Source organism: Lithobates pipiens, unplaced genomic scaffold (assembly GCF_037356315.1).
Source record: "Lithobates pipiens isolate NorthernLeopardFrog02 unplaced genomic scaffold, aLitPip1_a1.2 Scaffold_18, whole genome shotgun sequence".
NCBI lineage: Eukaryota > Metazoa > Chordata > Amphibia > Anura > Ranidae > Lithobates > Lithobates pipiens.
In genome coordinates, this window is record NW_027507758.1 from 380,494,741 (window position 1) to 380,509,808 (window position 15,068).

The 15,068-nt window shown below is 38.4% G+C and overlaps 1 protein-coding gene across 2 annotated transcripts in view; it reads left to right on the top strand.

Moving 5' to 3' along the window:
- Positions 1-14,818, top strand: part of MYOM2 (myomesin 2) — a 235,516-nt gene extending 220,698 nt beyond the window's left edge. For both annotated transcript variants that reach the window (XM_077487771.1, XM_077487772.1), the window contains 5 exons: positions 1,091-1,254; positions 1,449-1,485; positions 1,571-1,593; positions 5,861-5,916; positions 13,496-14,818. In XM_077487771.1, the coding sequence (XP_077343897.1) occupies positions 1,091-1,254; positions 1,449-1,485; positions 1,571-1,593; positions 5,861-5,916; positions 13,496-13,873 (658 nt within the window). In that variant the 3' untranslated portion in view covers positions 13,874-14,818. The remainder of the gene's footprint in view (positions 1-1,090; positions 1,255-1,448; positions 1,486-1,570; positions 1,594-5,860; positions 5,917-13,495) is intronic.
- The last annotated feature ends 250 nt before the right edge of the window (positions 14,819-15,068 follow it).

Genomic DNA, 15,068 nt, shown 5'->3' on the forward strand with positions numbered 1-15,068 from the left:
TCTCTCTAGTAAAATAAACTGGGAGAAGGCCTACATTTAGACTGCTGTCTTTGGGGGCCTTCCCTGCTAAATTATTCTTTTTCTAGAGCAGTCAATCCTTATTTATTTTCCTTCTCAAATTTAAAAGGGTATCTCAAGTATATGGTGCAAACATTTCAGCACTGGGTGGATATCAGTAATTTATAGCAAGTCAATATTGGAGTCACTGCTCATCCAAGGTTTTAAAACAATTCAAACACAAACTGTATAAGCACTGGCATGCCCAAACTCGCTGTGCCACATACATTATGTCTTAAGTTTAATCCTGGAAAGTTTACAGCTTATCCCGCCTCGCTTAAGTCATTACCTTGTTCAGATATAGATTAATTTACTCTACTCTTTATAGCACAGGTGTCAAATGGGTGGCCCTCCAGCTGTTGCAGAACTACAAGTCCCATGAGGCATTGCAGGGCAGACAGTTACAAGCATGACTCCCACAGGCAGAGGCATGATGGGACTTTAGTTCTGCAACAGCTGGAGGGCTGCCATTTTGACACCCCTGCTCTATAGCATCATGTTCTTGGGTAGGTATGCAGTATTTTGCTGTCCATTTTTAAATGAGCTGTCTTTTTACCCTAGCCTGTTTTGTTTTATCAAAACAACAAAGTTGCTGTGGTCTGTACTGTTACTTTATAGCCGTACTGGATGAGGTTTCAGGGTATAAAATTACCACTTCACTAGATTATGTAGTATGGCCCTTTGTGCAAATATGGGCCAGTTTCTTTTATCTGACAGGGCTGGAAAAATAGATTGGAGCAAAAAAGTCCATTAAAATGTTACCCCCGGAGCTCAAAGTTTATGTAAGTAGATGTTGTGTGCTTATAAAATGCCAGCTTCTTTCTACCATCGAAATAATAGTTTAGTGTTGACATCATATTATACATAGAGGAGTTTTTAAGAAATTTACCCTTTTTAATGAATAAACATCGAGACATTTTAAAATACATAATATCTGCCACTATATTAGAAATTGCATACAGCTAGCTAGTATACTTCTGTCCTTTATATATGTGCTAACACAACTTATTTGTGTGTGATTTCTCAACCACAGGGAGTCAAAGATTTCTTCAAGTGAAAAGATGAGAATTGGAGGCACCGATGAATATGCCTGGCTTCAGATCTGTGAACCTACTGAGAAGGACAAAGGAAAATATACATTTGAAATATTTGAAGCTAAAACATCCTATAAGAGAACAGTTGATTTATCAGGGCAAGGTAATATCTTACATATCCGTGACATTTTTATAGGATTTTCCTAGATTAGCACTGGTATGAGAAAAGATTTAAAAAAAATGATGTTGTCCTTTTTTTTCCTTCCGCTGTCTTTTGAAATAGAACCACAACTTCTGTTACTGCTTCTATACTTGTTGTCATGGCAATGAAATTACATATCTGCTTTTTAATTCCAGCTTTTGATGAAGCCTATGCTGAATTCCAGAGACTTAAGTACGTGAAATTCATTATTTTGTGTGCAGGTTTTGATTTATTAAAAATGATGTTAAACAATTACTTTTCGTTTTTTACTCCACAGGGCTGCAGCCTTTGCTGAGAAGAGTAAGTTCATAGTATATATAAATAATGGTCTGCCATATCCCATGTTATGTTTAATACTATACATATGTCCACAATGAAAAATTATCATGGTCCATACTATGTTTATTATAATGAAATATTTACCTTTTTGATTACTATTATTATCCATTTGATGCTAAAAAACTGTAGTATTTTCCTTTTTCTACATTGTTTGTTTCTTATTTCTATACATACACATACTTTCCTTCCCACAAAGAAAATAATGTATTCCAGCAATAGTCTAATAAACCTTTATAGGCAATTATATTTGTTTATTCATTAATATTAGGCCAATGGGTGCAGTTCAGTAACCCTGTATTAGTGTATATCAATACTCTTTAACCACTTTCAGACCGGACCATTTTGCTGGTAAATGACCAGAGGTCTTTTTACACTTTGGCACTGCGCTGCTTTAACTGGTAATTGCGCGGTCATGCAATGTTGTACCCAAACAAAATTTGCGTCCTTTTCTTCCCACAAATAGAGCTTTCTTTTGATGGTATTTGATTGCCTCTGCGATTTTTATTTTTTGCGATATAAACGTAAAAAGACCGCAAATTTTGAAAAAAAATGATATTTTCTACTTTTTGTTATTAGAAAAATCCAATAAACTCAATTTTAGTCATACATTTAGGACAAAATGTATTCAGCCACATGTCTTTGGTAAAAAAAAAGTCAATAATTGTATATTTATTGGTTTGCGCAAAAGTTGTCACATCTACAAACTAAGGTACGTTTTCTGGAATTTACGCAGCTTTTAGTTTACGACTGCCTATCTCATTTCTTGAGGTGCTAAAATGACAGGGCAGTACAAAACCCCCCCAAATGACCCCATTTTGGAAAGTAGACCCCCTAAGGAAATTGATAAGAGGCATGTTGAGCCCATTGAATATTTTATTTTTTTGCCTCAAGCGATTGAATAATGACAAAAAAAAAATTTTTTTTTTTTTTTTACACAAAGTTGTCACTAAATGATATATTGCTCACACATGCTATGGGCGTATGTGAAATGACACCCCAAAATAAATTCTGCTGCTTCTCCTGAGTACGGGGATACCACATATGTGGGACTTTTTGGGAGCCTAGCCGCGTACAGGGCCCCGAAAACCAAGCACCGCCTTCAGGCTTTCTAAGGGCGTAAATTTTTGATTTCACGCCTCACTACCTATTACAGTTTTGAAGGCCATAAAATGCCAAGATGGCACAAAACCCCCACAAATGACCCCATTTTAGAAAGTAGACACCCCAAGCTATTTGCTGAGAGGCATGTTGAGTCCATGGAATATTTTATATTTTGCCACAAGTTGCGGGAAAATTACAAACTTTTTTTTTTTTTTTTTTTTTTTCACAAAGTTGTCACTAAATGATATATTGCTCATGCATGCCATGGGCATATGTGAAATGACACCCCAAAATAAATTCTGCTGCTTCTCCTGAGTACGGGGATACCACATATGTGGGACTTTTTGGGAGCCTAGCCGCGTACGGGGCCCCGAAAACCAAGCACCGCCTTCAGGCTTTCTAAGGGCGTAATTTTTTGAGTTCACTTCTCACTACCTATTACAGTTTTGAAGGCCATAAAATGCCAAGATGGCACAAAACCCCCACAAATGACCCCATTTTAGAAAGTAGACACCCCAAGCTATTTGCTGAGAGGCATGTTGAGTCCATGGAATATTTTATATTTTGCCACAAGTTGCGGGAAAATTACAAACTTTTTTTTTTTTTCACAAAGTTGTCACTAAATGATATATTGCTCACGCATGCCATGGGCATATGTGAAATGACACCCCAAAATAAATTCTGCTGCTTCTCCTGAGTACGGGGATACCACATATGTGGGACTTTTTGGGAGCCTAGCCGCGTACGGGGCCCCAAAAACCAAGCACCGCCTTCAGGCTTTCTAAGGGCGTTACAGTTTTGAAGGCCATAAAATGCCAAGATGGCACAAACCCCCCCCCCAAATGACCCCATTTTAGAAAGTAGACACCCCTAAATTTAGGGGTACACTAGTGAGACTAGGTAATAAATGGCGGGTGCCCTGAAACTATAAAAAAATAACTAACCAACCAGCGTCACCTGTAACAGTTATATGGTGATCACTGGTGAAAGGGTTAACTAGGGGGCAATCAGGGGGCTTTATGCGGTAGTATATGGGGGTCCCTGGCGCTATAAAAAGCTGCGGCGAACCTAAATACCTACCTGCCTAACTAGCGTCACCTGTGACACTAATACAGCGATCAGAAAAACGATCGCTTATTAGGCTGGGTTCACACTGGAGCGATGCGGGAACGCCACGAATGCGCGGCGGGTTCCCGCATCGCATGCCTCCCGGCGGCAGTTCACACTGCCCTATGCGAACTGCTGGGAGTGTCAGTGAAATGTTACTGACACCCCCAGATCAGTTCGCATATCGCAGTGCGATCTGCAAACTCGGATCGCATGGTGTGAACACCCATGCGATCCGATTCTGCTGCGGGCCAAAAAAAGGGTCCCGTGCGAATTTGCGGCGGGTGCGGCGGGTGTGGCGGGTGCGGCGGGTGCGGCGAATGGCTGAACTCGAATCGCACAGAGATCGGATGTGATTTGCACTGCAGTGCGGTGCGAATCACATTCGTTCTCATAAATCGCTGCAATGTGAACCCAGCCTTAGTGACACTGGCGACGGGGGGTGATCACGGGGTTAAACCTTTATTGGGGGGGTTAGGGGGGTACATTAGAACTAAAGGGGGCTAACCCTAACTGCCCTAACAGTTATTACAGTCACAAATGACACCAATGCAAAAAAAAAAAAAAAAAAAAAAAAAATGACATTGGTGTCACTGTGACTGGGGGGCAGGGGTAATTGGGGGGGTGATCGGGGGGTAAAGGGGGGGTGTGAGTGTGCCTGGCATGTTCTACTGTGTGTGGGATGTGTTGGTGCAACTCACTGATCCGCTCTCCTCCGTGTCGGAACGAAAAATACCGACACGGAGGAGAGAATACATCACTTCCTCTCCTGTGTTTACATTACAGGAGAGGAAGTGATGTCACCGGGGATTTCCATTCGTCGGGAGCGATCGCGAGGGGGTGGCCATGAATGAATGGCCGTCCCCTCGTCCGGGATCGCTCCCGAACGAAAACCGACCGCCGCAGGCACCGGGCGGGGGCCCGATCGGGCCCCCGACCCGCGGGAGGCAAATCACGTACATGTACGTGCTTATGCCTGCCCGTGCCATTCTGCCGACGTACATCGGCGTGCGGCGGTCGGCAAGTGGTTAAATGTATATTGCAAATTATTGTAATAATGAGCTCAAGGTCTTAATTAGCAAAAGCTGCATTGTGCAATTTCACCCTTATATTAAAAGCTCCCAAAGTTCATAAAACATGCATGGTAGATAATGAAACCATGAATAATGTTTTAAAAATATGAAAAGAGGCTAGAATTCAAGGGAAAATATCCACAACTTTTGTAAATAAATGTGATTGTCACATGTTAGCCAAATAACCTAGCTGATTTAGGTGACTGATGTCTGTCTAGGTTTACGCAATTTGTATACTTAAATATCAGGGTTAAAATGAACTTCTCTCATATTAACTGAAAAAATTTGAACTGGCAAATTTGGAAATTACTGGACAGATCCAATTTACCATTGTTAAAATTGAGTGTGGAGCCATCAGTACTGATTAGGAGTAATGTTACTTTTTTCTATGCACAGAAAGCATTCCATGGCCATCTCAAGGCCCCTTTCACATGGCCATTCTGATCATGTCCATCTGTCAGTTTTTCAGGCAGACCTGATTGAACTGTCCATTCACACCTATGAACCGGTGAGTGTAAACGGACTTGTCCGTTTACACCCACCTACCTTCGATCTGAACCGGTCTGCTAAAATCAAACAGAAGGGGATCTGTCCTCCTCTGTGTAGGCAGATTGGATCTGAGGTAATTGGGTGTAAATGGACAGCAAAGTCCGTTTACACCCAGCCATCCATAGAGGAAAGCAGTCTCTGCCCCCCGTCCACTACGCATAAATTGAACAGTGTTTCCATGAGCTGATCCCCTGCTGATCTGAACGGAGTCTGCCCTGTGTGAAAGGGACCTTAGGGAGCTCAAAATGCTTATATCTGAGACCATATGCAATATTTGCACTATACCTTTTTATATGCTTTGAAATAAAATTAGTTCATGTGTTGTTTTCCTTAAGTAGTAGGCACTCTAAAACTGTAGACCTGTGATAATGATCAGTATGTTTGTTTTTAATCCGCAGACCGCGGTAAAGTAATTGGTGGGCTCCCTGATGTGGTAACTATAATGGAAAGCAAGGTATGAAACCAATATCAAAAATGTACCGTTTTCATAATTTTTCCAACTGTATTACTATTTAGTTTGCCTCTAACATTATTGAACATCCGTATAGTAGGGAGTAGCACAAATACACCAGACCCAATTCTGCCATCGCAAAAAGCAAAGAAAAACCAGTTCGATAATGACCTTGCGCTGTCTCATGATATACATCATTGAGAGCAATAGCACAGACAGAAGACTTAAATGAAAAAAAAAACAAATCCTGCTCTGACTTTTAGTTTGACAGCCATTTTCTTTATAGTCATATTATTTGTTCTGTGCTACATGTACTATAAATATATATATGAATAATGCAAAAATAAACACCATGGAAACATAAGAGAAATAAAACATAATATTGAAAAATATAGTGTGTGTATGTGTGATGTGCGTATATATATATATATATATATATATATATATATATATATATATATATACATATATATATATATTAATAAATACTTCAAATAGAAAGGCAGGCAAGATGCTAAATACACAATTGAAGTATATTGTACATATACATACATTTGCTGCATTACCTTGTAAATAGTTTTTATTTTGTCCAGTTATTCTTGTGGTACTCTAATGATCAGAGTTCATTTTAGTTCAGCTCCCTGCTAATTGGGCACAGGTATGTTGGTAATTCACTGTTCAGTGATCAGCCTGGAGGTTGGAAAGATGACATAAGGAGCTCCAAAGCTTAGCCAAGAAGCTAAATTGCTGAATTATAAAATATTTGTGCCATATGTCTGGCTGTGCAGTGTGGAAGAGGTAGATATATTGCAAAATCAGCTAGCCAAATTGACAAATTTTTTGACAGGTAAAACATTTGACATATTATATATAGCTACAAAGTATTTCAGAGAAAAAAAATGCAGGCATTTATAAATCAGGCAAATATAAATATGTTTATACAGTAAGACCCCCTTTCACACCAGGGCGTTTTGCAGGCACTATAGCGTTAGAAATAGCGCCTGCAATCCGCCCTAAAGAAACTGCACCATTGTGTGCAGTGTGAAAGCCCTGAGGGCTTTCACACTACAGCGGTGCGCTGGCAGGACGTCAAAAAAAAGTCCTGCCAGCAGCTTCTTTGGAGCGGTGTGTTTACCGCTCCTCCACCGCTGCTCCCCATTGAAATCAATGGGGCAGCGCTGTAATACCGCCGGCAAAACGCCGCTATTGCGGCGTATTGCCGGCGGTTTTAACCCTTTGCTAGCGGGGGGTAAAAGCGCCCCGCTAGAGGCCGAAATGCGCCGCAAATCCGCCGCAAAACGGTAAACGGTAAAAATAGTGGCGTTTTACCGCCGACGCTATCAGCGGTGTGGTGTGAAAGGGGTCTTAAACCTTGGATTGAGAGTAACTTGGTTTGAATTTTTTTTTGTAAAAAATTTTGACTTGATAAACAAGCGATGTCTTGATATAAAAGTAGTATCACAATCACAACTGAGCATAAAAGAGAAGAGAGGTGCTTCTAAGTGTAGCAATATGGTTACATTTAATGAAGGTACAACATTTGATGAGTTGATGATTAACCACTTCCCACCCAAAGAAGTCATATGACGTCTTTGAATTTCAGTGGGGATATCCGAATGATGCCTGCATCTACAGGCATCATTCAGATATCCTTGTTTTCAGCCAGCGATTCTGTGCACCATAACAATGATTATACCAGCAGTTCCACGCTTTAATCATTCTTACAGGCGACAGGAGGGGACAACCCCCCTCCTGCCACCATCCAGTGCTTCTCTGGGCTCTCCCATGCCATCGGGGACCCAGAGAAAGAATCAGTCGGATGACGACCATAGAGATTTTCGTTGGAGGCCTGGGCATGATCTTATGATGTCACGTCCGGGCTGCGGATGTAAACAAAGCCACGATCGCAGCTGGTATGCTTAAGATTGTAGATTTTTTTTCCGATCTCATGCTTTCCAGCCTGGAGGAGAGCTGTGGGGTCTTATTGACCCTGCATCGCTCCATAAAGAGGTCACAACCTGTCACAAACGATTCCTACTAGAAGGAATGTTTACATTTCTTGTACTAGGAATAAAAGTAATCAAAATTTTTAAAAATATATATATATATTTTTAAACATCCCTGTCCCCAGTAGCTCATGCTCAGAAGTGAATGCACACGTAAGTCCCGCCCACATATGTAAAATGTAAACACTGTTCAAATCACAAATCCACATATCCACCAACCAGTACTCCTCCAGGCTCTCCAGTGCCATCGGGTACAGGGAGAAAGAATTGGCTGCCGCCAGATGACGACCATAGAGAGAGTAATAGGAATAAAAGTCATAAAAAATTTAAAAGAAAGTGTAAAAAAATAAAAAAATTAAAACTCCCCTGTCCCCAGTATCTTGTGCTCAGAAGTGAACGCACAATTAAGTCCCGCCCACAAATGTAAACGCTGTAAAACCACACATGTAAGGTATCGCTGCGTGCTTTAGAGCACAAGCAACAATTCTAGCACTAGACCTCCTCTGAAACTCTAAACATGTAACCTGTAAACATTTTTAAGTACTGAAGTTTGGTGTCATTCCGTGAGTGTGCAAAATTTTAAAGCGTGACATGTTGGGCATCTATTTACTCGGCATAACTTCATCTTTCACATTTTACAAAAAAATTGGGCTAACTTTACTGTTTTGTTATTTTTTAAATCATAAAACAGTTTTTTTTCTAAAAATAAAAAGAATTAAAAAAATTGTTACGTAAATACCATGTGAGATAAAAAGTTGCAACAACCGCCATTTTATTCCCTAGGGTGTCTGATAAAAAAAATATAATGTTTGGGGGTTCTGAGTAATTTTCTAGCAAAAAAATAATGATATTTACATGTAGGAGAGGAGTGCCAGAATAGGCCCTTTATGGAAGTGGTTAAAAGAGGCACATTTAAGTATGCAGGCTTCTGGGGTAAAGATCTCCACATAGTCCATCCTCGATGGACAACCACGTGAGTCGCTAATTGTTGTACCATCATTTAATGTAACCATATTTCTGCACTTAGAGGCTCTTAGAGACTTAGAGGCACTTAGAGACTCTTCTCTTTTATACTCTGTAGCTCCTGCTGGATTTTGCTTCTAATCCCTATGTGGAGGCTGCCATTTGTGGATGGACATTTTATGGTTATATAACCTGGTCACATTGCTATAATCTTTTTTTATGCACTATAGACTGAAGCACTTATGAATAAATGGTTGTGGAACGAATACTCCATTAATTTCCATTATTTCTTATGGGGAATTTGCTTTGATCTATGAGTACTTTGGATTACAAGCTTGTTTCCAGAACAAATTATGCTCGTAATCCAAGGTTTAACTGTACTTCTGATTTATGATTTCCCTGTATGTTTATACTGGTTATTCACTAAAAGACAACATCGATTACTGCAACTGATGATCATTAACACCAGGAACTACGTTTTCAACATTTTGGGATACACATTGACATTGTTCATAAAAGCTGAAATGTTCTTCAGTGCCTCTAAAATTTTTCTTGGCAGAAAAGTGTAGCAAGGGAAGGCCTGTTTTATTTGAAGTAGTGCAAGACTTGCTTTTAAATTATTTTGTACAATATATTGCCTTAAGGGGATTCTTGTAAGCATTCATAAAAGCTTTAAAGATATCAGCCGAGGCTTATTATACAACGTTAAAGAACATTGGACCTTTTGGTATTAACAAAGACAGAGCTAGAAGGAAATGCATTAAAATTAAATGTCTGTAAGCTACAGAAAGGAACAATATATTAAACCAGCACACAAAACACTAACAAACACCACCATTTTTCATACTGTTATTAAGATGCTAAATACATAATTTTATTTTAGACTTGCACATTCAGTATTAAGCAAAAGTGAAAACAATAATGCACTCTTAAATTATAAATATGTGTGAAAACATACAGAACAGACTATCTACAATAAAAAGAGATCATACCTAAAAGTAAAAACGGAATTCAAAACCAAACATGTGCCACCCAATCCATTTAGTTTTTTTCTGGCACATTACATTCCAGAAAAATAAGTTTCAAGGGTAATAGAGAAGGGGTTAAGATTGAAAGTGGATAGGGAAAATAACCTTAAAAAACAAACATATGTAGAACCAATCCATTCGTTTTCAAAGGCATATAGGCTGTTTACTTTGCAAGGTAAGTTGCACTTTGCAAGAATATTTGCCAGAGCTTAGTGAATGAGTTTACGCTCTGCTGACTTCCATTATACAATCATGTGCAAGTAAAAATTCTATTTTTCTTTTAATTTTACTTTCAAGTGATTGATAATCTTTGGATAGTAAAACTTTGCCACATTTACTAAGCCTTGGGGCAAATACCCTCGCAAAATTGATTTTTTCCTACAAAGTGAATGGCCTACTTGCCTTTAGTAAATCAACCAAAAGGTTTGAACTTCTAATATTCTAATACGTTTTATTGTTGTCTCTGTTCCCAATAAAGAGGCTTTTCCCTCAGTGCTTGTTATGGTGACCAACCTGAAGAAAAGTGAGCAGAGATCTTCCTTATAGACACACAGACAGCAGTAAAAACATAAGAGGACCAAAAGGTTCTATGGCATAGTTTCTATGACTTCAATAAACACCTTGTAGAGTTCTAAACCTTAGATCTATCATAAAAAATAAAATATTTTGACTGGAGTGTTACCTGAAGTTGATATATGTTGACTGTTATATAAACTTCCACATCTACATGTATATAACTTTGTAAATGAGGGTTGGACACTTGATCTTGGAACACAAAACAGAACATAAAAAAAATATTTAAATACAAGGAAACTATTAAGCATGCAATGCCATTTTATTAAGTACAAAAACAGTAAAATAAACTACATGTGGGGGGCCCCATTCTGGCTTTGAAAAACTCCCCTCAAGTGTCTGGATTAACATGGGGCTAGCCTGCACAGTGTGGCACTAACTGGTAGACTTTTTAAACTAAGCTAATCAAATTAGACCAGAGCTTTGAGGATTGGGTACTTTCAAATACTTTTCATTACCATAACCTCACCCCTTTTCCTGCAAAATGTTATTGTGCTAATTGTCCAGAATGTTGGAGAAACAATGAAAATGTGCAGCTGTTACAGAGCTTCTTAAGATGGATTTATGATTATATGAACAAAATAAAGGAAGGCTTTTAAACTGGTATCTGGAGACAAAGTAGAATTTAAAGAATTATGGGTCCATTCGTTAAAGCAATGTCATATAACAACAATAAAGCTCTATGGTATTGGATCCTGAGCTAGAGTGATATCTGGCCATCAGAGTGATTACAATTATTGTAGTAACATCACCTTTATGCCCACACCTCTAATTTGCTTGTAGGTAGACAGACTTTTTTTATTTCCCCCCTAACCTTTGATCCATAACATAATAGGCTATTAAAGTGTATAATTCTAAAAGTCTTCTATGCTCTCAAAAAAAAAAAAAACACTTTTTCACTTCATTTTTTTCTGTATAGAAAGTTCAGCATGACATTGCTTTCATTGTTGTGTCTGTACTGGCTTATCTTTGCTAGCTGCTGGATGCTAGGGCTTAAAAGGTAGTCAAACCTAGACATTAATCAAGGTGACTATTTTAGCCCTGTCATTTTGGACAACAAGAATATGGGAGAGATGCCCCCAGTTCTTCTACTGAACCTTGTTGTATAGATCGAGTGTGCAATTCTAAAATCCTAAAACTTCAGCTTTCAGGTTACCTTGGGTTTAATAAAAACTGTTGTTAAAAGTGTTTATTGTATACAGTATGTGCTCACTATCTTACCATTTTACTCATAAATTTTTCTATATACATATTATTATTATTAGTTGTTTTAATCCAGTATGAGGAACCATATATTTGACATTTTAAATATGATTACACAATTCTTATTTATGATTGCCTGTTGGACACTTCAGTGTAAGTGCCATTGTATTGTATATAGTCCCAACAACTTAATATTTTTAAATTGTGGTGCTATAACTCCATCTATGCCCCCTGTATATGCAAGCAGCTTACGTACTTGAATTCTTTTTTTTTTTTTTTTTTCCAACAAAAGTTTTATTGATAAAAGGTATGAACAAATACAATGTGAAAAGTCGACATAGCGTACCGCAGGTACTTAGTAAGTCATTTAAACATATCGCATCTGTGGGGAGGGTAAATACCCTAAAATGTTACAATACATTAATACAACTTGAATAGCTTTAATAGCCTTAAATTCTTGAAATGCTCTACAGAAATATGGGCCTCAAGTATTGGAACAGTAGCATAACCCAATAATAAAGAAAATGGGTGTTCACGTTCTCAACAATTATCTCAACAAAAATAAATAATAACTAAAAACACCATTAGACCAGTTGTTAGACAGTGGATAAAGAAGTAGGGATAAGCCCTAAAGAATGACAAAAGCTAAAATAAAAGTGAAAGTGTAAGACCCTAGGAGGTTAATGAGGAATATTCCGATGAATCTCGGAAATGCTGCCAGCAAGCCCAAACTTTCCAGAAACTTAATGGGGAATCTTTCGATTGGTGTATTAATTCTTCCATCTCAGCCACCTTAGAAATGCGGTGGAACCAATCCGAGATGGAAGGAGGAGTACTGGATTTCCACAGGACTGGGATGCACATTCTCGCGGCATTAATAAGATGCTGCGTCAGTGATCCTCGATATTTTGGTCTCGAGATCGAGGAATGGTGAAAAAGGAATTGTGCAGGGGTAAAGTCAACAGATAGGGTAGTGATTTTACAGAGTAGACGGTGTACCTCCGTCCAGAAGGGTTGGATATTGGGACATGACCACCAAATGTGGAGGAAAGTTCCCTCTTCCTGAGAGCATCGCCAACATGTAGAGGGTACTTGGGGGAGAAATTTGTGTAACTGGGAAGGAGTCTTATACCATTTAGCGGCAATTTTGAAACCATTTTCTTGAACTGACACATTGACAGATCCCTTGTGTATATGAGAGAATATAGTTTCCCACTCTTCTTCTGACCATTGCTGGTCCAGGTCTGATTCCCAACTGCTGGAGGATTTAAGAGATTTGGGATTACAGTCCGTGAAGAAGAGGGTGTAGATTTTAGATATGAGATGTCTTTGGGGTTCTATCGTGTCGCAGAGAGATTCAAAAGGAGTGAGTGATCTAGCAAAGTCTGGTTGACGCTGGTGTGATGTTAGGAAATGTCTAATTTGAAAGTATACTTGAATTCTATTTAATATCAGCTTCATTCAGTCCCTGTACAGAAAACCAGCACAGTGAGCTAAGGAGAGAGCAGTGCAAAAGAGAGATTATCAGTCTGCTGCTTCTCCTTTTATTGTCCACTCAGAGGCTGGGTAAGGAACTGTACTTTTTGACAGAGCCATATAAATCTTACAACTGGATGACAGAAACACAAATTCTATGGTAGCTATATGTAGTTTATATGTGTATATATCTGTTTGCCTCAAGTTCAGCTTTAAGGGAGGATCAGATGAATAATAATCTGGTGATCTATTTAATATAAATGGTTAATTTCCCTAATAATAATAATGATAATAATAATTTAAAATAATAATACCATTTTGTTGCATTTTCAGACATTGAATCTTACTTGCACGGTCTTTGGAAACCCTGATCCAGAAGTGACATGGCTGAAAAATGACAGGGATCTGGAGATAACTGACCATTTTCTATCCACACTTGACCAAGGAAAGTATGCCAGCCTTACAATAAAAGATGTGTCCTCAGAAGACTCTGGAAAATATGGTATTAATGTCAGAAACAAGTATGGTGGTGAAACTGTGGATATTACTGTAAGTGTATACAAATATGGTGAAGACTTACCGGAAGTTAAACCTACTCAGATGTCTAAACCTGCACCTGCACCTGCACATGCTCCTGCTCCTGCTCCTGCACCTGCACCCGAGAAAGCTAAGCCAGCAGCCCCCAGAGCAGGAAGGACAACCAGAAAGTAAATCTGTAAGAATACATTAGATCAAAGTATATCTACCTGGTTGACAGCATTAGCTTTGCTACATGTTTATAATGCAGACCCGCTGGCTTTGTGCTCTTGTAATGTTCTACATTTTAAAATAAAGCTATAATCGCTGTGGAAAAAAGTAACAATGTTAAAGACCATATATATACTAGATATCACTTCAATTAAATTCCTAAATCTTTTGGATTAAGCTAAAGCTTTTAAAACAGGTCTACTTAATAAACCAAAGGTCTCTATGCCTGAATTTTAGACAACTGTAACTTGTAATAAATTAATAACCCCAAATCCAAGTTAATTACATATTTGGCTTCTAATATAATTTGTATTTTTAAAAGACATGACATACATTTCAGTTGCCAAAATGCTACCAGAATGATTCATTATGTCATAATAGCAAGCTTCACATGCCCTGATGCTATTTGCCATTGAATTACACAGTTGGCAGGAAATAAATCCTGACCCTCTGGAGGTAGTTTAAAAGTTTTATAGTTTACTGATATTAACAGTCCAGCAAGAGAAAAACAAGCGTCAACTTAATTGCAGTTTTGTCTACGAGAAAACTTTATAATCTTGTCCTCAGCCACCCAATGTGTATGTTCTCAAAGAGGATTTAATTCAAAGGTTTAATTTATTCTTATCTGGTCTTAGTTTAATATAAAGCAGCGAAAAGCAGCACACAGCTTCCATGGAGTTTGGAAAACAAGCATAGCCCATAGCTAAGCTTACCAGATGTGTTATTGTCATATCAACCAGTACAAATATCAGATTATGTCTATGTATGCATCATTGGAAATTAAACATTTCCCTGTAATGCAGTGTCACTTGGCCATATTGGAATCACCTAATGTTGTTTTCCTTGCTTTGTGCTAATAAACTTAAATAGACACCTGTGCCTTTTCTGCATTAAATCACTTCTATGTTCCTTGTCTTGTCCTTTTATCACTCATGCATGCTAATGTTCTACCTTGCACATCTATTGGGCACCCTTACTATGCACTTTACTTACAAACGATCTCCTTTTTTTTATGACTTGAAGGGCCACTACACCAGAAATCAAAATAATGATGTTATGAGCATTAGAGCTCCGCTAGCATTCACACTTACACACGTAAGTCTTCCAATATCAGAAGCTAAATTATTTTATATTTATGTAAGTGTGTTGTGTGGATTCT